At 44.5% G+C, this 20,640-nt stretch overlaps 1 protein-coding gene across 4 annotated transcripts in view; it reads right to left on the bottom strand.

Annotated features, from left to right (window-relative positions):
* Positions 1–20,640, bottom strand: part of CCDC63 (coiled-coil domain containing 63) — a 39,098-nt gene that overhangs the window by 10,707 nt on the left and 7,751 nt on the right. For all 4 annotated transcript variants that reach the window (XM_073223934.1, XM_073223936.1, XM_073223935.1 and 1 more), the window contains 7 exons: positions 19,799–19,988; positions 15,456–15,575; positions 11,982–12,163; positions 10,507–10,685; positions 9,085–9,302; positions 3,540–3,614; positions 1,011–1,200 (listed from right to left, as the gene is read on the bottom strand). In XM_073223934.1, the coding sequence (XP_073080035.1) occupies positions 1,011–1,200; positions 3,540–3,614; positions 9,085–9,302; positions 10,507–10,685; positions 11,982–12,163; positions 15,456–15,575; positions 19,799–19,988 (1,154 nt within the window). The remainder of the gene's footprint in view (positions 1–1,010; positions 1,201–3,539; positions 3,615–9,084; positions 9,303–10,506; positions 10,686–11,981; positions 12,164–15,455; positions 15,576–19,798; positions 19,989–20,640) is intronic.

The raw sequence follows: 20,640 nt of genomic DNA, 5'->3' as shown, positions 1-20,640 counted from the left end.
AACAACAAATGCTGGCAAGGATGCAGAGAAAGGGGAACTCTCCTTCACTGCTGGTGGGAATGTAAGCTAGTTCAACCATTGTGGAAAGCAATATGGAGGTTCCTCAAAAAATTAAAAATAGAAATACCATTTGGCCCAGGAATCCCACTCCTTGGAATTTACCCAAAGAATACAACTTCTCAGATTCAAAAGGACATATGCACCCCTATGTTTATCGCAGCACTTTTTACAACAGCCAAGATACGGAAGCAACCTAAGTGTCCATCAGTAGATGAATGGACAAAGAAGATGTGGTACATATACACAATGGAATACTAGTCAGTCATTAGAAAGAAACAAATCCTACCATTTACAACAACATGGATGGAGCTGGAGGATATTATACTCAGTGAAATAAGCCAGGTGGAGAAAGACAAGTGCCAAATGATTTCCCTCATTTGTGGAGTAAAACAACAAAGCAAAACTGAAGGAACAAAATAGCAACAGACTCAGACTCCAAGAAGGAACTAGTGGTTACCAAAGGGGAGGAGTGGGGGAGGGTGGGTGGGGAGGGAGGGAGGGAGAAGGGTACTGAGGGGTATTATGTTTAGTACACATGGTGTGGGGGATCATGGGGAAAACTGTGTAGCACAGAGAAGGGACATAGTGAATCTGTGGCATCTTACTACACTGAAGTACAGTGACTGCATTGGGGTATGGGTGGGGACTTGATAGTATGGGTAAATGTAGTAACCACATTGTTTTTTCATTTGAAACCTTCATAAGAGTGTATACCAATAACACCTTAATTAAAAAAAGTTTTTTTAAAGTAAAGCACAGACAAGTCCAGATAGTTTCCTAAAGTCACACAGTTTGAGTAGAACAAGGAATTGAATCCAGGCAGGCTGGCATTCATGTCTACATGCTTCACCACCAAACTCACTACCACCAAAATAATAAGTCCTCCTACCTGGTCACAGAAAGCTCTGGAAACAGCTCCTAAGAGTCCAACATGCCCCAACTTGACTCACCAAGGTACTGCAGAAGGTTGGTTTTGGTGATTTTCCCTGTCTCCCCTAATTGCACCAGGATCTTGGTGGCATCACAATTTATCTTCTTAAGCAGATTCTCCACTGAATTCTTGAGATACTCCAGAGTCTTGATCTCCCTGTAGTTTTTCTCATACATATCTGCTGCCTGCATGGTCTTCTTTAGTTTCTCCTGGTGGCAAACCCCGATTCCCACCCCAGGTCAGCCAGGCTGACACCCTGGGTTCAGCCTACCCATGAGGAGTTCCAGTGGAGATGAGGGTTTCGGACCTACTTGATAAACAACACCGATAATGATAGTTACATGTATAGTCTTGGCCCTGCAGTGTGCCAAGCATGTATATGCATGATTTTATTCAACCTTCACAGCCCCATGAAGTGATAACCATTGTTATTCCCATTTTCACGTGAATATATGGAGGCTCAGAGAGGTTAAATCTCTTTCTCAAAGTCCCACCGCTAGGAAGGGACTTCTCTGAAAGTCATACCCAAGCCCCTCCCACTAAGGGACTGGTCCCACCCCTTCTCCCAGAGAGCCAGGGGATGATGATGGAGGGTGTATGGAAAGGATAGAGCAGATAGAAGTGATCTTTAGCAGGGGGTAAGAAAAACAGGCTCTTGTGAGCCCATTGCTATTAAAACAAATTCCCCTTATTAGAGTATTTACATTTACAAAGAGGCCTCCTGAAGTCATGCTAAAGCCAAAAGCACAAATCGCTGATGGAAGGACTTCAGGCAGATGTCAGGGAGATATGTGGTAGGCTTTCAAATCCCTGATATGGAGAGTGGCACTAGTCCCAACCCAAAGGAGGCATCTGGACACTGGGTGGCCCTGAGCCAAGGACATGGGTCCCCAGGCGTGTGGTCAGCCTGGGGAGGGGACTCCTTGGACTTGGGCCCTCTGTCCTGCAGTGTGCCAAGCATTTACATTCAGGATTTTATTCAACTCGCACAGCCTGAAGTCTAAACGCCCATACCTGGGCTCCTAGGAGAGGCCTCTCTGCCGGAGCAGCTCAATGCGGGCAGCATGTGCTTTGCTGCCTCCAAGTGGGCCACCAGAGAATAGCGCTGCCATCCCTGTCTCCCAGCAGCAGGCCAAGAACAAAAATAAACCACAGAGAAGGGAAGGGAAATGACAGGAGTGCAGTTCCTAAAGCAGAGACTAGCAGATTAGAACAGGGCTTTGGAGTCAAATACTCTGGGTTCATATCTTTGTCAGACGTTTGCTATTCATTCTTCCCTTATACCTTAATAACAAAACATGATTGTATTTGGGCAGCAGTGTACCCAGCTAAAAGCTGTATTTCCAACCCTCCTTTGCAATAGGGATGCCAGTGAGATGTAAACTCAGAAGTCATTGCTGAGACTTCAGGGAAAGATCTTAAGCTGGCTAACTCAGTTACAAGGCCCTTTTTGCCTCCCCTACTTTCTTTCTGCCTGGAATGTATATGTGATAGCAGGATCAACTGCAGTCAGGATACAACATTGGGAACGTAAGCTACCTGCTAAATATGGCAAAACAAAATGGAGAAGCTTGAGTCACTGATGACATCATGACTAGCCCTGAAGTACCTGTCTCCAGACTTATTTCTTAACAAAGTAAATAAACTATCTTGCTTAAGCCACTGTTCTTTTGGGTTCTGATTATCAGCAGCTGAATACAATACAAGGTCATACAGTATCCCAGCTCCATGATGTTGGTCAAGTGACTTAACCCCTCTGAACCTCAGTTTCCTCATCTGGAAAATGGAGAGATCGTAGCACCTACCTCTCAGGGCTGTTTTGGAGATGAAATGAGATAGTGCAAGAAAAACACTTAGCCCAGAGCCTGGTATGTAGTAACTGCTCAATAAATGTTTGTAATAACTATTATTGATTGAAAACAGGCCACCTTCAGGATAAAAGAGAGAAGAAAAGACTGAAGTGGAGATCTGTCTGGGATTTGCCAGCCTGGGATGAACATACAGGTGTAAGGGTCTGGCCTTGGTTCTCTTAAGTGCAAAGTCTTTAAAATGGGCAAAGAGGCCCTAGGGACAAAATTCTGCAGCAATTTCTGTAGCAGAGGCTGCCTGTAACAAAGGATCAGGACATATCAAGACATGATCCAGGCCAGTAGAGAGTCGTAGACAGCTCAAGGCTGTCCTCTGTGTTATTATTTATAAGGGCCTGAAGTTAGGGACAATCTAAATATCTACTGATAGGGGATCAGTTACATCAATGATGGTACATTCATATCATGAAGCGAGAGGGTCTCAAATAAAAACATGGTTAAAATGTAGATTCCTGGTCCATTCTCAGAGAATCTAGGTTTGTAAGTATGGGGTAGAGCCTAGGAAATTTGCATTTTAAAGAAGAATCTTGTGATCCTACTCCTGAGCACCCAGAGTTTCCAGAAACCATTAAAAAGAGCATAGCAGATGTTGGGGGGGAAGGTAATCCCTCCTCCTGAGAACCAACTGACAGGCTGCCTGACAGAGACTCCCATGACCCCCTTCCCTACCCTGATCTTACCTCCAGCTGTCTCAGGACAGAGTGGCAGTCATCACCAGCCGGTTTCTGCAGGGATCGCGAGAGGATGATTTCATTCTGCTTGGGACAGAACAGACTGTAAGGAAAAGTGGGTGGTCCTCTCACCACCACACCTCAAACAAGCCTGTGCCTCGAGGAGTCAGCCGATGAAAATTTAAATGATCTGCTTCAAGGAGCCCCAGAACCCCTGGGCTCCTCATATACCCCTGGAGGTTCTTTCTGATGTTTGTTAATTAAAAGGAGTATGAGGGCATGGAAGGGTGGGTGTGTTATCCTTTCTGGAGAATCATCTAGAACAAAATAGTCAATAGAACTTTCTCTGATGGTGGCAATGTTCTTTCCTCATGATGCAGTCCTCCTGTGATTAGCCACAGGAGGGTATTGAGCATTTGAAATGTGGCTAGTGCCACTGAGGAACTAATTTTTAAATTAAATGAAAATTTTCAATTAGATTTTTAAACTAAATTTTAAACTAATTTTAAATTAAATTAAACTTAAATCAACACATGGCTAGTAATGGATAGGCAGCTCTGAAGCAGCAGTTCTCAGACTCTCACTTGAATCAGAAGCTCCTGGAGGTTTGTGAAAACAGACTGATGGGCCCCAGTCCCAGAGGTTCTGATTCAGTAGGTCTGGGTGGGGCCCAAGAATGTGCATTTCTCACAAGTGCCCAGGAGATGCTATTGCTGCAGGTCCAGGGACCAGATCTGAGATGTCCTGGGCTAGAACAGTGTGTCCAAATATAAAAGGCACACACCTTCTGACTGAGTAATTCCATCTGTAGGAATCTATCCCATGGAAATAGTAAGACATACGAGCAAAGGTAGCTGCTTAAGGCTGTCCTCTGGGTTATTATTTATAAGGGCTTGAAGTTAGGGACAACCTAAATATCTGCTGATAGGGATCAGTTACATCAATGATGGTACATTCATATCATGGGGGGAGAGGGTCTCAAATAAAAACATGGTTAAAATGTAGATTCCTGGCCCATTCTCAGAGAATCTAGGTTTGTAAGTATGGGGTAAAGCCTAGGAAATTCACATTTTAAAGAAGAATCTTGTGATCCTACTACTGAGCACCCAGGGTTTCCAGAAACCATTAAAAAGAACATAGCAGATGTTGGGGAGGAGGTAATCTATGATGAATTTTCAGGAAAAATTCATGAGTTGTCTAGTGTGATCCCAGTGCTGTAAGTGGAGATCTAACTGTGTGTTGTGTGTATCTGTGTCTATGCGGGCATGTGTGTGCAGGCACACGAGGGAGTGAACACTGTTTTTGTAAGCAATGTCACTAAAATATTGATGGGCATTGTCTCCAAGTGGTGATGTTTTACTTTTTCTTCACATTTTTCTGAATTGCATTTTCCCACGGGCATATGTATTCTCATTATAATCAGAAACAAAAACTATTTAATTTAAAAAAAAAAGAATTTAAAAGAAGCGAGGCTTCCAATCTCTTTAAAAAAAGAAAAAGGAGCTCTACCAGAAAGATTAGTCAGGCCATGTCCAGGTGATGGGATTCTTCTTGATTTGGGTTCCTATTTATGCTTTTTAGTATTTTCCAAATTCTGTAGATAACCTGAGTCAGGTGTGTTCTTCCTCTGCTTTTCCACAACTTCTATTTCTTTGAGTAATAACCACCAAAAACTCTTCCAGAAATGTGCTCTTCCAACTCCCGTGACATCCCTGTTTCTCAGACCCCTCTCAGCCCACCCCCTCTCCTCCCCCTCTCAGCCCTCTCTCACCACTCCAGGCACCCTTGCCTGCTTGCACTTTCCTGCCTCAGGACCTTTGCATATGCCGTTTCATCTGCCTGGAACATCTGTTGCCCGGAGATCTGCATAGCTTAACCCCTCACCTACAGGTCTGTTCAGATCTTAACTTCTCAATTACCCAAGCTCTTGGCTTCCAGAACCCCTCTTAACCTGCATTACTTTGTCTGTTTATCCACACCCCTTCTCACTTTCTAATATACTCTATCATGTACATATTTATCAGGCTTGATGTTTGTTGTCTTTTTTCTCCCTGCCAAATAGAAGCCCCATGAGGGTAGGGCTTTTTGCCATAACATTCACTACTGTACTACCAGAGTGTAGAACAGTGCCTGGCACATAGTAGGTGCTCAATAAATCCTTGGTGTCTGATCAAACAACCAAAAGAATATTTTTCTCAATCAGAATATACAACTTTACATATAATATACAATAACCACTACGTTAAGTTTTAAAAGCATCACACAAAAAAAGAAAATATATCAAAATATCAACAATGACTGTCTCTAGGCAATCATTGCCTAGATGACTGATCTAATGGGTGATTTAAAAAATTTGATCCTTAGGTAGTTTCCAAGTTTTCTATAATGGGCATATGTCTCTCATAATATTTTTCAAATTTTAGGTCTCCTATTAGAAATGAGTATTCTCAGGACTTATTCAACAGGCATTTGCAACTCTAGTTAAGTCCCAAAAGGCACAGTTCTGTAACTTCAAAAAAAGGGCTGAGAAGCTACCTTTCTGGAAGAAACATCATTCTACAGGTGGTGAAACTGAAGCCCATCTTCCATCAGACACACTTGTCCTAACCCAGTTGTGGCTAAGAGGGTACCACCTGGTGAAGGGGACAGATCAAGGTCAGCTCTGTTGAGGAACCACTTCCTGGTCAGGTCAGCGTGGCGTCCTCACACCCCGCAGCTATGGCTCGTCTCCATCACCCCACTGGGACTAGTAAGATGCTCCCTTCTGTTAAGTAAGAACTCAGGGTCCTGCCCACTCCTGGTGCCAAACGGGCCGTCCCTTCCCTCCTTTCAGAGCTCTTTACTTCTGACCTACCCTGCGATATTGCCAATCGCCACCAGGGCGAAGCGGCGAAGCGCCTAAACCGGAGGCCGGAAACTCAAGGCCCGCAGGGCCCCGCCGCCGCCTCGCGAGCCTCTCAGACCAGCTGTGCCCGCCCGAGGGCCGCGCGGCGGGGCTCCCTTGACTGGGCGGCGCCCTCACCTTCCGCGGGAAAGTGGGCCGGAACTGTCAGGTGTCATTTTCCAAGAGAAAGCAGAAATCCAGATTCTCATGTGGATATCCTGATTTTTAAACGTTAGCAACTGATCATTTTTAACTTGGGGATAGCGAAGACCAAACAAAAGAAGAATGAAGACTGGATTCAACCAGTTGATGACCTCTGACCCCAGTCCTCTGGGTAGGGCTGAAGTCAGCTGTTAGAATTATGACTATTTTTTATTTTATTTTATTTTTACCTGAACTCTAGTTTGAGCAGTGGTGCCACAAGGGGGCAAAAAGATAAGGTCCTAAGGACCCTCTCCAACCACCCGTCCCCCTGCACCTGCTTCATCTAGGACTGCTCCATTTTATCTGTTTTGTATACCAGTGCTTCCTCATAACCCAGGTTTAAACAAAAACATTCTAGAGCTTTTTAATGAAAGTTTGGAAACCTCTGTTCTGATCCAAGTATGTTGTACTACAGATGGGGAGACTGAGGCCCAGACAGGGCGGGAGTTTGGCACCTTACACCTAAAACTGGAGGCATTCTGGGTGGCTGAGAAAAGGAGAACCCTCAAGGCGAATGAGAAGGTCAAGGTCAATTACTGTTTGGAACCATTTCTTGGTGTCTCCCACTGTGTGCAGGGCTATCCTGGGCATGGGAATGCAGAGGGAGTACATGTGTGTGCCTGTCCTCTGGAATATCACCTTGCAGAAGGGACACAGAGGGGGCCATTCAAGCTCATCTCCCTCACTCCCACCCCACCACACACACTGAGCTGGAAGTTCTCCATTTGCCCCCAACACCACCCATCACCCTTCCCCACCCTACCCTCTGCCCCAGACCAGCAGAGACTGTGGCTATGGGCTCCCTTGCCCTCTGGCTCCACTTGGCCCAGCTAAGGGAGGCACGAGTGGGAAATTAGTGGTGGAAGGAGAGTGAGGTAGGGGGTTACTTGCCCACTTCTTGGCAGGTCATTAGTTTGGCCACATCCCTCCAGGAAAGACACACAGCCAGCCTTCTCCACATACCTCTCTGCTGACTGCAGAAGCAGCTCTCTCCCCTCACCTGTCCTGGAGCCCTCTCTCGCTGGTCCTGAACTCTGCTTTCTTAACTTCCTTAGACCTTTGTAAATAGTCCCTTTTAAAAAACCCACCTCAATTTACCCATTTTGGGTAAGCCTTCTGTATTCTATGACAACCCCAACTGATATAACCACTTCCATTTCTGCCATTTTTGCAAGCCACCTGTACTATTATTATCTGTCACTATTTTTATCTATTAACAGTTTTCCTTAAAATCAACCAAATTTTGTCTGTTTATCATTATTTGCTTACTGTTGTTATTATTACTTATCACCCTCAGTAATACATCCATTAAATCACAAGTTTGCTCTGCAAGCTATATTTGTCTGAATCCTCATTAAAATCAATTCATCACTAGTAAATTAAAATGTTTTCATCTATATTTTAGCTACCATCTACCTGCACATGGCCGCGTACTGCCCCATATTCAGGAATCAGTGACATTGCAAAAGGAAGTAGCTTCCCTCATCATATAAGCAGAGCCCAGGGAGAAGTAATGAATTCCCTAAGGAGGTGACATTGTGCAGGGTCAGGACTAACACGCAGTATTTAATCAGAAGTAAAGCAGGTGGTGTGGGAGTGGGCATCTGGGGCAGAAACAGCACTGGGAAAACCTCGGAGGAGGGAAATGCATGGGACAGCAGGGACTGGCAGCTGCAGAGGGTACCTTGGGGGAGATGATGGAAGCTGGGCCTGCAGAGTCAGGTTGAAGCCAAATTTTGAAGGCGCTGGAATGTCATCACACTAAGGAGTTTGGATTCTATTCTGTGTGTACAGTTCCAAAGCCTGTTCTGGGAATATCTCAGGAAGCCAATTAAGTTTGGGAAATTATGGGCTCAACAAAGGTAAACAGGTGTCTTTATAGAAGGACTTATCAGAGCTTTTAGTAAGCTCATGTACATCAACTCTCTCCAAGAAAAATTGACCATTTCTCCTCAATTCAGTGAAACTGTTGATTAATAGGGGACTGCAAGCTTTTAAGGCAAAAAGCCAGATAGCAGATTTTTTAGGCTTTGCAGACCACATATGGTCTTTCTTGTATATTCCCTTTTTTCCTTACAATTTTTTTCTTACAACCTCTAAAAATGTAAGAAAACATTCTTAGCTTGTGGGCTGTACAAAAACAGACCATAGGCCATATCTAGCTGTGGTTATAGTTTACTGACCCCTGGATTACAGAGCGCACCATGGATTATAAATGTCACTACTAAGGGTGAGGGAACATGACACATTAAATGTATGTATCAATTGAGAGACAAATAACAATTTTAGAAAAAAAAGATACAGGGAACAGTAGGGAAATGCAGTGTTTCCCAAACTGATTTGACCTTGAGGCCCTTTTTTATGTAGGAAAAAAAAAATCAAAGAGTGTTCCAAGGAATTCCCTTTGGGGAGGGCTGCAGTGGGGACGGGAGGGTCCCAGACCTGGGAGAGAAGAGTTGCTCTGACCTGGATTTTCTCGGTCTTCTTGTGCATTATCTCCATGTCACTGCTGAATTCTGTGACATATGTGAACAAAGCAAAGTTCTTCTCCTCCTTGGCCAGAAGTTCTTCGATGGGCTGGTTCAGGTTCCCATTCTCAGTCGGCTTCAGAAGCTGGAGGAGGGCCACCTCGTAGCTCTCAAAACTCTCACCCTTGTTCTTCCTGTGTTTCTTTGCCTTGAGAGCTAGAAAGGGAAAACTGGCAACCATGAGCCCTGTGAGGGCTAAGTGGAAGTCATGCATTCCAGGCACTTAGAAGCTGGCATGAGCTAGTGCCTCAGTAGACAGTTGGCTAGATGAATGGATGGATGGATGGATAGAAGGTCCAATAAGTGTTTTTGCTATTTCAGGGAGTGAGAGATGGTGGCTTCTCAGAAACACACTTATAGCAATACAGTCCCAAATGATAAAGCAGGAGGAAATGGGAAAGGCCAAAAGAACAAAGAATAAAAGCAGCTACATGTGCAGGGGTCTGTTAGAAGAGTTCAGATTTTTCAGTCTTTTCAGGAGGGAGTTACCAGAGCAGGCCTGAGACTGCTCTCCTTAGAAAGGCCCGCTTGTGAGGTTTAGCCCTAGGCAATTACTGGTAAATGGTTCCCTAACTTTCCCTAAATGATGAGTGTGTCTCCTTGTGCCTAGACTGTATAAGCCTTGCAGTTTATGCTGAACACCTGCTTTCCTTCTAGGAGGCTGGAATTTTGGTACATGTTCAGGAGAGGATGCCTCCATGACCAGCCCCTAGCAGGAATCCTGGGCATTGAGTTTCTAATGGGCTCCCCCAGTAGGCAATTTTCACACATATTGTCACAATTAGAGGCTGCAGAAATTAAGCATGTCCTGTGACTTCACTGGGAGAAGACTCTGAAAGCTTGGTTTCCTCCAGGCTTCACCCATGGGCCTTTTCTCTTTGCTGAGTGTTCTTTGGGTCCCTACAGCATAGCCATGCATGTGACTATTTGCTGAGTCTTGTGAGTCCTCCTAGTGAACCACCAAACCTGGGAGTGGTCTTGGGGATCCCTGACACACAAGTTCTCCCCCTGAACAAGTGAAGGACAGCCCCAGAGTGAGGATACATCCTACAGGTTAGGACTGGCAGATAAGTTACAGAACACATGGTTAAATTTCAATTTCAGACAAACAGTACATTTTTAAAGGTATAAATATGTCCCACTTGTAGATAAACAACCAATAATTTTTTTGTATTGTCTCAAATACTGCATGGGATATACTTATCCTAAAAATTTACTCATTGTTCATCTGAAATTTAAATTTAACTAAGTATCTTGTCATTTTATTTGCTAAATTTGGCAACCCCACTGCAGGGAGACTTGGGCACCTTCAACTGAGAGAGAGAATGAGAGGTGTGGGGGAAGCACCTGGAAAGTATACCTTCTTCCTTTTGGGCCTGCTCCTTAAACTCCATGCGATCGTTCATTTTGATGAGGAGGAAGGACTTGAGCTTGGTCTTGTGGGCAAGACGCTCCAGCTCTTGGATCTTCAGGTTGTACTGAGAGATATCCTCCTGCTGGCGGTATTTCATGGCAGCCATTCGAGTCATGGCCTCCAGCCTGGGTGAGCGGGGCACAGAGTGTGAGGGGCTGGAATCTCCTCCCTTTTCCTCCCTTCTCCCTATCAGGCCAGAGGGACTTTATGCCAATGGCTATCACTTCTTTTAATCATGGAGGTTACTGGGAGTGGAGGAACAACCTTCTTTACTTGAAGACAGGAGCTGCTAGCTCTGGACCACCCACAGGAAATGATTTTCCTATCACCACCACCACCATCATCACCATCACCACCATCATCATCACCACCGTCATCACCATCACCATCACCACCACCATCACCAGCATCACCATCACCACTATCATAACCACCATCATCACCATCACCATCACCACCACCATCACCACCATCATCACCAGCATCACCAGCATCATCACCACCATCACCACCATCACCATCACCATCATCACCACCATCATAACCACTGTCATCACCATCATCACCAGCATCACCATCACCATCACCACTACCACCACCACCATCACCACGACCACCGTCATCACCATCACCATCACCACCATCATAACCACCGTCATCACCAGCATCACCAGCATCATCACCACCATCACCATGACCACCATCATCACCATCATCATCATCATCACCACCATCACAATCACCACTATCACCATCACCACTACCACCACGACCACCATCATCACCATCACCATCACCACCACCACCATCATCACCATCACCATCACCACCACCACCACCATCACCGTCATAACCACTTGTCAATTACTGTGTTCCAGCCAATCCCTTATATACATACATTATTTAATCCTTACTACCACCCAAAGAGGTCCTATAAAATAGTATGGTGGAGCTAAGATTGAAACCCAGGTCTCTCTGACTCCAAAACCTGTGTTCTTCTCAGCCAAATTATATGTCTCTTGACCCTGTGAGTGTGAAGCCAGGAGATTACACAAACTGAGAGACCCCTAGGACTAGAGGCAGGGGCACCTGGAGGGAATGGTGGATAGAGGTTGCATGTCAGCTTCACCACATCTGCCATTTACCTGGCTCTCAGGTAAGCATTTTGGCATCTCTAGGCCTTCATGTCCTGGTTTATAAAATGGGGATAGTAACTCCTAGGGAAGTTGCAAGGCTTGAAATAATACCCAGAGCACCTAGCATCATGGGTAGCACAGTCAGAGCTCAGAGTTACTATGAGGATGATTTAAGATTTCTCAACACATAAGAACAGGGAACAGAGGTGGCCCAGAGTAGGAAGCTGGATGCTCAACAGGGACCTAAGAGATGTCTCTGCCTCTAGGGTTTCTTCCCCAGCACACCTCTGGTCATAAGCCTGAGCATGCTGCTCAATGACCACGTTCAAGGTTTTCTTCTGTATCATCAGGCGCCGATGGAGCTGCTGGTAAACATTGTCATAAGCAGCCTTCTCATACCGTAGGTCCTCAATCTCCTTCCGGAGCTTAGCATTGGTGGTCAGCATGTTATCAAACTGAACAGTAACCTGTGGGGAGGGTTGTACTTCAAAACAGGGCTCATTACTGGGACATGAGAAGCTTGCAGAAGGCTGCCAGAGGGTTAAAAGGTCTTCCCCTCAACCTCCCACCACCAAACCACAGCAAACAGCAGTTGGAACACTAGACACAAGGCTTGAGTTGGCCACCAACTGGCTCCATGGCTTTTGGCAAGTTTTTTTCTTGGATTTCAAATCTCTCAACTACTTTTATACCTAACTTCTGGTTCTCAGCAATTACAGAGGAGAAAAGAACAAGCTAAATGACATCATGATGAAACAATCAGCCAGATCCAGAAGGTAAAACTCTCTACATGACAACTGACCTGGACTCTTCAAGTTGATGGTATGAAAAAAGTTGGGATGGGGCTGTTTTAAAACACAGCTTCTCAATCTCAGCACTACTGACATTTTTGTACTGGATGATTCTTTGTGGTGGGGAGGGACTATCCTGTGCATGGCAAAGTATTCAAGAAGCATCCCTGGTCTCTACCCATTAGATGCCAGGAGCACATTGCATGACCCAGATGTGACAACCAAAAATGTCTCCTTTTGGGGACAATGTCCCCTTAGCAGCAAAATCACCCTTGATTGAGAACCACTGTTCTAGATAACAGAAATGTAAAAGACATTTTATGTGACTCTTGATTGGCTTCAGCTTTAAAATACATTTTGGGGCCAGCCAGAGAAATTTTAATACAGGCAATATCAAGGAAATAGTATGAATTTTTGTTAAGGTGTGAGAATGGTCTCATGGTTATGAAAGAAAAGGTTTGATTTTTAGGAATGCAAATGAAGGATTTAGAGGTGAAATGTCATAATGATTTTAATTTACCTTAAAATAGTTCAGGGGGGAAAAGGAGAAACAAATATTAGAAAATGTTAACAACCATTAAATCTAAGTGATAGGTGGATGGGTGTTCATTATTTTGTTCCCTCAACTTTTCTTTGTATCTTAATATATTTGTCTTAAGTTTTTAAAAAAATGATGCACAATGCTCCCATAGACAGTGGAAGGAAAAAACTACAAAAAAAAAAATATTCCTAATGGTAAGGGAGTAGATTTGATGAGAGGTTTTCAAAGCTTGTTCTGAATACATTCTTGTAAGGCCACAATTGGGGTAAGGCAAGTAAGGCCACCAGGGCAGAAAATTTAAGGAGGCATTTACTCTTAGGTGTCAACCATGCGTTTCCATGAGCTTGAGAGTGAGTACCTTCTTAAATTTTATACCCTGGGCTCTTTGCTTGCTTCACTCTAGTCTCAGCCCTGGCCTTGTCTGAGGCTGTGTCAGTAGCCACTACACAAGGGAAGGTAATTCAGCAGCAGAACATACTAATTTTATCTCTGTATCCTCTCCTTACCCTTAGTAAGACATTAGTTAGCAGACATTCACACTTTAGTGTGAATTTTACTCCAGGATGGTTGGCATGCTACCCACCCTCTGATTGTGGGATAAAAGATCTGACCTATGGGGAGAACTGTCAGGTAGAGGAGCCCTTAGAGTCACGGAGTATTCTGGGACCCTGAAATAACCTTTAGAGATGGCTACCTAATCTACTAAGAGGCACAGCCAGACCTGGTCTGGAAGGAAGGGAAGAGGAGACCAGTTTGAGATACAAAAAAGCAGACCTCTCTGAAATGAAAGAGAAGACATTACTAGAGACTTTACAGAAATAAAAGGAATTGTAAGAGAATACACTAAGAATAAATATATACCAACAAATTAAGATAACTTAGATGAAATGGACAAATTCCTAGAAAGAAGCAAACTACTAAATTGACTCAGGAAGAAATGGAAAATTTGCATACACCTATAACAAAAAGCAGATCTCTATAGAGAAGTCAGCATCAAATCATTCATGTATTATTAATTAATTCATTCAATCAACAGATGTTTGTTGGCTAAGTACCTACTCTAAGCCTTACACTGTGCCAGGCATTAATGATTCCTAACCAAGGGGATCTTCAGCCTCACCAGAGCTTTTAATAATAGTGCAGATGCCTTGTCTAAGCCCTGGAGGTTATGATTCAGTGAATCTGGAGGGAGCCCAGCAGTCAGCATTTTAACACACATCTTAGGCATTCTGAGGCATGGCTGCAAATCACTGCATGAACATTGAAAAGATACTGCCCTGCCTTCAGGTCAATTCCAGACAGAGATCCAATTCAGTTAGCTTCACCCATCTGTGGTTAAAGCCTGGTAGAACAAAGTTTTGGGGAAACTAAGAGCTTGTGAGACAGTGAGAGACTTCCCTCCAAATCAGTTCATTTTCCCTCTCTCCTGGCTCATGTGGAAGCTGCAGTATCACAAGTCAGACTGGAATGTGTTTGGGCCTGCCCAGTGTTCCTTCTTCATTTCTTTTTGCTTTTCTAGAACTATTTCTTTCCAAATTTCAGACTGCATAGTTAAATAGGGTTGCCCTCCCCTGACTTGGGGGTTAGGGGTATGGTCCAAGGGTAGTCGCATGACTCAAGTCCATTCCATTCTTCTCGGCCATAGTGATTGGTTTTGGGATGGCATGTGACCTAAACTGACCCAATGGGAACCTTCCCTGGGACTTGTGATTGAATTAGGAAATAGATGCTTCTTTCTTGCTGGTGTTCACATTTGGGGGCCACCCAAGAATGAAGTCATTTCTACCCAGAGGAAAGTCTTCAATTCTTCCCCTGAATTTTTCAGTCCTATGACAAACACATTCCCTTTTTTTGTTGTTATTTAGAGAATCCTGCTTAATGCAAAAGTCATATAAATTGAAGGTGATCGGGAAACAGCACTTTTCTCTTTATCAAGTTATTCATGTTTATGCTAAATATTTCTCAGAGAGAACATCAACAACCAAAAGGCACTGGGCCTAACAGAGGCATGAGCAAATTGCCATGGGAAAGGAAGGTCTAACTAGTTCTTCATGGTGAAAGGTGATACTTGAGTTGCTTCTTGAAAACAAGCAGGAATTTTTGAGTCTGGGAACTAAGAGTAAGCATCCAGGAGTGGTGGGGGATTGGGGTAGAGGATGTGGGGACAACAGCATAGTAGATAAGGTGTAGAGAGCAAGAGAATGGTGCCTTGGGCAACAGTGGGCCAACAGGCGAGTGGAACAGAGTGAGTGCAGCAGGCTGGAAAAGTTTAAAACACTGTCGGGCTTGTGTGTTCATCAGTAGTTCACCTCCTGAGTCAGCCAAAGAGATGGGTATCTTCGGCTAATGGCTCCACAGACTTCATTCTTTACTCTGAGCAAAGAAAGGCAGAGTTGTTTGCAAAGCTGCAGAGAACACCTTACTTACAAGATTCAAACGGGCTTCCAAAACATGGATCTGTTTCTGCAGTTTATGGGGGTTATTGGCCTCCTGTATTTTTGTGAAGATCTGTTTTTGGTTTATAATCTTTTTTTCCACCTGAACAATCTGAAAGAGAGAGCGAGAAAGAGAGAAACCCAGCTGTGTAAATTAACACCTGTACAGGTACAAATTCTGCAGCTCACTAACTCAAATGTGCTACAACAAAAACTGCAATATTCTTTCTTTTCCTGTAAGTGGAATTTTAATTTCTCTCTTGGATACATGCTCAATTCAACTTACTCTCTCTTAAACAGTTTGAGGTAAAATTAGGTGATTTTGAGTTTTTGTTCTCACCTGTGTATGATCAATTTCATTCATCTGTGGGCATAAGTTCCACCTTATCCCAAAGGCATAGTTTCCAGTAGAAATGATGTTGTCCCCCAAGGGGCATTCTGTAATCTTGTAGAGTGTTTTTTTTTTTACTAGAGGCACCAGGTGGGCAGGTCATAAGATGCCATACACCCTGCAACGTGTAAAACAGCACCAAACGTCCAAGAATTGTTCTCCAACCCTTGTGACTTTTCAATGCCCTTCTGGACATTATGCAGGTGAAAACCCTCTTTTTAGTTTTCTGTACCTAGGATTAAACTGTCTTTTACATATAAACACATGCTTTTCATTCAGTTCTAAAAGACACTGATTTATCCAGAAATTATGGAAACTATATCACCAGCATAACCTGGATCATGTTCTTTGAGCTGCAGATACAACAGCCTGAAATCAGTCTGTAGCATGAAATCTTCTGTGATTCTGCTATAAATAATACAGTCCTCTGATTACATCTTGTAGACCAAAAGTCTGCAAACTATCGCCCTCAGCCAAACGTGACCCATTGCCCATTTTTGTAAATAAAGTTGTGTTGGCACACTCCAAGCCCATTCTTTATTTATTATCTGTGGCTGTCTTCATGCTACAATCCACATTTAGAGTCATGGAAGAACCACAGTACACTGATGAAAGATGCTTTTAGGCAGCAAGAGATCCAAGCAGAAGACAGAAGAGTGGTCCAGACCCAGGCAGCTGGCAGAGGTGACCACGACCAGACCTGTGGTGGACATGATGGGTGCTTGACACCCAACAACTTCCTACCCCAGGTGATTGAATCCAAGCTAACCAGGGTAATTCTATCCCCTCTGCCTATGATTTATGCATTCAGGTGTGGGCAAGGCTCAACCAGTTAGGACCTCTGAATTGAGAAGGGATGTCTGGTGGGGAAGCTTCTGGAAAAAGAATCCTCATTCCTAAAAAGAAGTCATAGGAAGAGATGGTCTGTATCCTATCGAAGATATTGTCCTATCTGTTGTGGTGCCTGGAATTGCTGCTGCCATCTTGCCCCAAAGAATAAAGACAACCACTTGATAAAATAATTGAGCTGCCAAGCCAATCAACCCCGAAGCTTACCTTATCTTTGTACTTGCTGTTATATGAGAAAAAATATTTTCTTACTGCAGTAGTTTACTCAAGGAAGGTGGGCTCCGCCTCTAGCCCCAGGGTATAAATCATCATTAGTCTAAACCAGGGGCTGGAAAATTTTTTCTTAAAGGTCCAGACAGTAAACATTTCAGGCTATCATGTAGGTTCTTGTAGTACCATTTTAAATGTAAGAACCATTCTTTGCTGGAGGGTCATATACAGACAAGCTTTGGCCCTCTCACTGTAGTTTGCTGCTCCTGGTCTACCCCAAACCAATTCTAGAAACTTCATTTCCCTTTGCCAGTGATAGGCCTATATGTAGGAATTTACCCTAGCCCTGGCCAATGAAGGAATGAAGGAAAATCTGCTGGAGAGATCTGGTGAAATATTCTCTCCTTAGTAAGATGAGAATATTATGCAAGAAAACCTCCCATTCCTTACTCATATCTTTCAATGTGATTATGTGAGAAGCTGTATCAGCTAAGCTTTGGCAGCCATCTTATGACCACGAGGGGAAGGCAACCAAGAGGATCAGAGAGAAAAAGACCAATCCACCACTGTAGGGCTGCTTGAACCATCCTTGGCATAGTCTATTTTCAGACAGATGACACATTATGTGAGAAAAACAAACCTCCCTTTTCCCAGCCACTTCTAGCCAAGAATTCTGTTACCTACAGCCCAACACATCCTCACTTGCTTGATGGCAGCTCCACTATTCAGGCACCAAGGAAACTATTGGGTGCCATACAAACCAGCAAGGCATGTAAATGCCGTTTATAACTGGTATCAGCCAGGCTTTGGACTTTAACTGGAACACATGTACTCTGCCAAATTCCCTCAAGAGCCAGAAGAAAGAGCTTCACAGACTGGACAGCCAGGTTCAAGTCAAGCCAGTTTCCTATTCTTTGTTCTCCTCTCCTGCTCTTTGCACAGGCAGCATCCTCAACACAACCCCCACCAACTCACCCTGTGAAATAAAACCAGTGACTTGTTTTACTGCATGTGTGGGCAGCATCTCTAGGCTGTGGGATGCCCACCCCTACCCAAGTGGAGGACTCAGGCTCCAGCTACCTGTCAGAGGAAGTTATGATGGCAGCATTTTCTGGTAGCTCTCATAAATCTAGCATCCTGTTCCCTTTGGCACCTTTACGTCCTACATTGCTTTTGTGATGCTGAGAGTAATTAGCCTCTGCCCGATGATATTATCCAAGGCTGTGCCTGATGGAGAAATGTGTTGCCTGTGTGGGAAGCTCTTTCCCAGCATGAAAGCATAGGCATATTATGTTTTGTGAGGCTAGGAAGGGCCCAGTGAAGTCCTTGCCTCCCGTGACCTCTTGCAAGGATGAACCTCTGGGCATTGTGTGGCAGGGGCAGTAGGAGGCGTTCTAGGACCTACGTCTCCTAGAATGGAATTGGGTAAAGAGAGGTTTTGTACTGGGCAGTGAGGGCCATATTCTCTTGAGGATCCAAATTAGGTTGCCTTGTCCTAATGTTTCTGAAGACCCATGTCCCCATCTTCTCTTCAATTTTCCTCTTTCTTCACTTTATTGCCACCTTTCTCATTCATTTATACACCCATATTAAGGTATAATCACCACTGTGAGGAGCTATGCAGTGAGCCATGGGGCATTATGGGAGAGGTTAAGGGGTGCACTGGGGCCCACTCCCCACCCTGCTCTGTGCCCCAGGAGACTGACCTAGAAGGAGTCCACAGTGGCTCCCTCAGAGGGGATCAGAGGGTGAGAAGAGAGAGGTTAGGGTATTCACTCCCACAGCTTACTTCCTATCTCCATGTTCCAGAGTTTCCCCCCTGACTGCTGTGGCCAACCCTACAGGGCTTCAACATCCCTACTCTGTGCCCACATCCTTGTAAATAGTCCCTTCATAAAACTCTTCTCAAAGTTCCTTACTGAGCATGCTTTTTTGTGTCTGGCCAGGAACCTAACTAATGCAAGGGGGACATATTTTAAACTGGAGAGAGGAGCCTAGAAAAGGCCTCCCTGAGAAAGTCACATTTAGGTTGAGACATGAACAACAGGCAGCAGGGGCGGGGGAGCATGTGCAAAGGCCCTGAGGTGAGAAAAGGCTTACCATATTTGAAAAAAGTCTTTTGCACCTGGAGTGAGATGAGTTAAGGAGGGAATGATGTGAGATGAAGCCAGATGGGTAAGCAGGGGCTGGATCCCTTTCAAGCCATAGGACGAGATTAACCACTAACACTGTCCAACAAACGTCTTTAGCTCTTTGCCTTCTGGATACACGGGAGGGTTGTACTTCCTGGACCCTTTTGTGGATGGGTAGAGTTGACTATATGGGGTATGGGTATTTTGGGTATTTATGGGTTTGGTAGACTATTTTGAGTCAATGCATCATGTGCAGAAGTAACATGTCACTTCCAGTCTGTAGCATTCAATTGCCAGTGTAACTCTCCAGAACTCTCTTTTACTCCTCCATGGCAATATTCAAGATGGTGACTATCCCATCAGGATGATGTAAGAACCCCTAACCAATCCATTATTGACATGTAGCATGAACGAGGAGGTAACATTTATTGTTTTAAACCACTGGGCAGTGGGTGTGTGTGTGTGTGGAATGTTACTGCAGCATAACCTAACCTCTCCTGACTGGTACAGTATGGATTTGGGAATTTATCTTAAGTGTAGCGGGAAGGCACTAGAGACCACAATGGAGTAATGGATCAATAGCACTGGGAGACTAGGTGTCACAAGACGGTGGGGAGAATGAACATAGTCACCTTTAGAAAAGTTGTGGTGGATATAAGGGTCATCAGATCTGGCCTAAGGCATCACAGGTTCTTCCCTCACTCCTTCCCCTTGCTCTGTGTTCTGGTTAACTCTTTCAGAGAAAGACCATACCTTCTCATCCAGTTCAGCTAACAGCTTTCTCATTGATTCAAAAGAGGTCTCATAGCCCTCCTTGGTTTGCAGCAGAAAACGCAGCTCCATGTAGTTTTTCTCATTCAGATCCAAGTTCTTTGAGGACTTAATGAACCTCGAAAGCAAGGTGATCTCATCCTGCTCTTTCTTGGGGGTCTTGATTTCATTGCTGTTGGGAAAGCAGCACGTGATTAATCCTGAACCCTCCGAATCTGCCCTGATCAGATGCTCCAGGCTGAGCTCTGAAAGGAGACTCAGCAAGGTACTTCCCATGCCAGCGAGTGGAAGAGACTTGCCCAAGGTCTCAGGTCCAGGTCTAGAGCTCAGATCGCCTGCAGCCCAGTTCACTGTGACTTCCACCTGCCCCACCCTTCTCTGAAGGGCATTTTTTTTTTGCCTAGGGACCAATTTGCAGTTGAGCCTGTCAAAACCCATTTCCTAGACCTGGTAGGAGCCCCCAAGTTCTATTTTGTGGTGGCTCTCTGGCATCTGATTTGCACACTTTCTTTCCAGACTTTCCAGACAATTATCTCTGGTAATGAGAGTCAAACCCATCAGGCAAGATTTTTTGACTCTGCATCAACACAGAGACTCAGAGTAACCTCTAACCTCCACCAGCTTCTCTGCTCAGGGTGCTGATGATTTATTAAACTGGCTGACATGAGTCTCATCCTTTCTCTCCCTCTCCCTATTCTGGAGCACAGAAGGGGTGAGAGTGTGGGCGAAAAGGGATTTTTGAAAAGGGAAGAGAAGGCTGAGGCTGCCGCACAACTAAACAATGAGAAATGACACTGAGGCCAAGTTTCTGCCAAAGCTTGGGC

Source organism: Manis javanica, chromosome 15 (genome assembly GCF_040802235.1).
Source record: "Manis javanica isolate MJ-LG chromosome 15, MJ_LKY, whole genome shotgun sequence".
In the NCBI taxonomy this organism is placed as follows: domain Eukaryota; kingdom Metazoa; phylum Chordata; class Mammalia; order Pholidota; family Manidae; genus Manis; species Manis javanica.
This window is presented reverse-complemented; position numbering and strand designations above follow the sequence as displayed.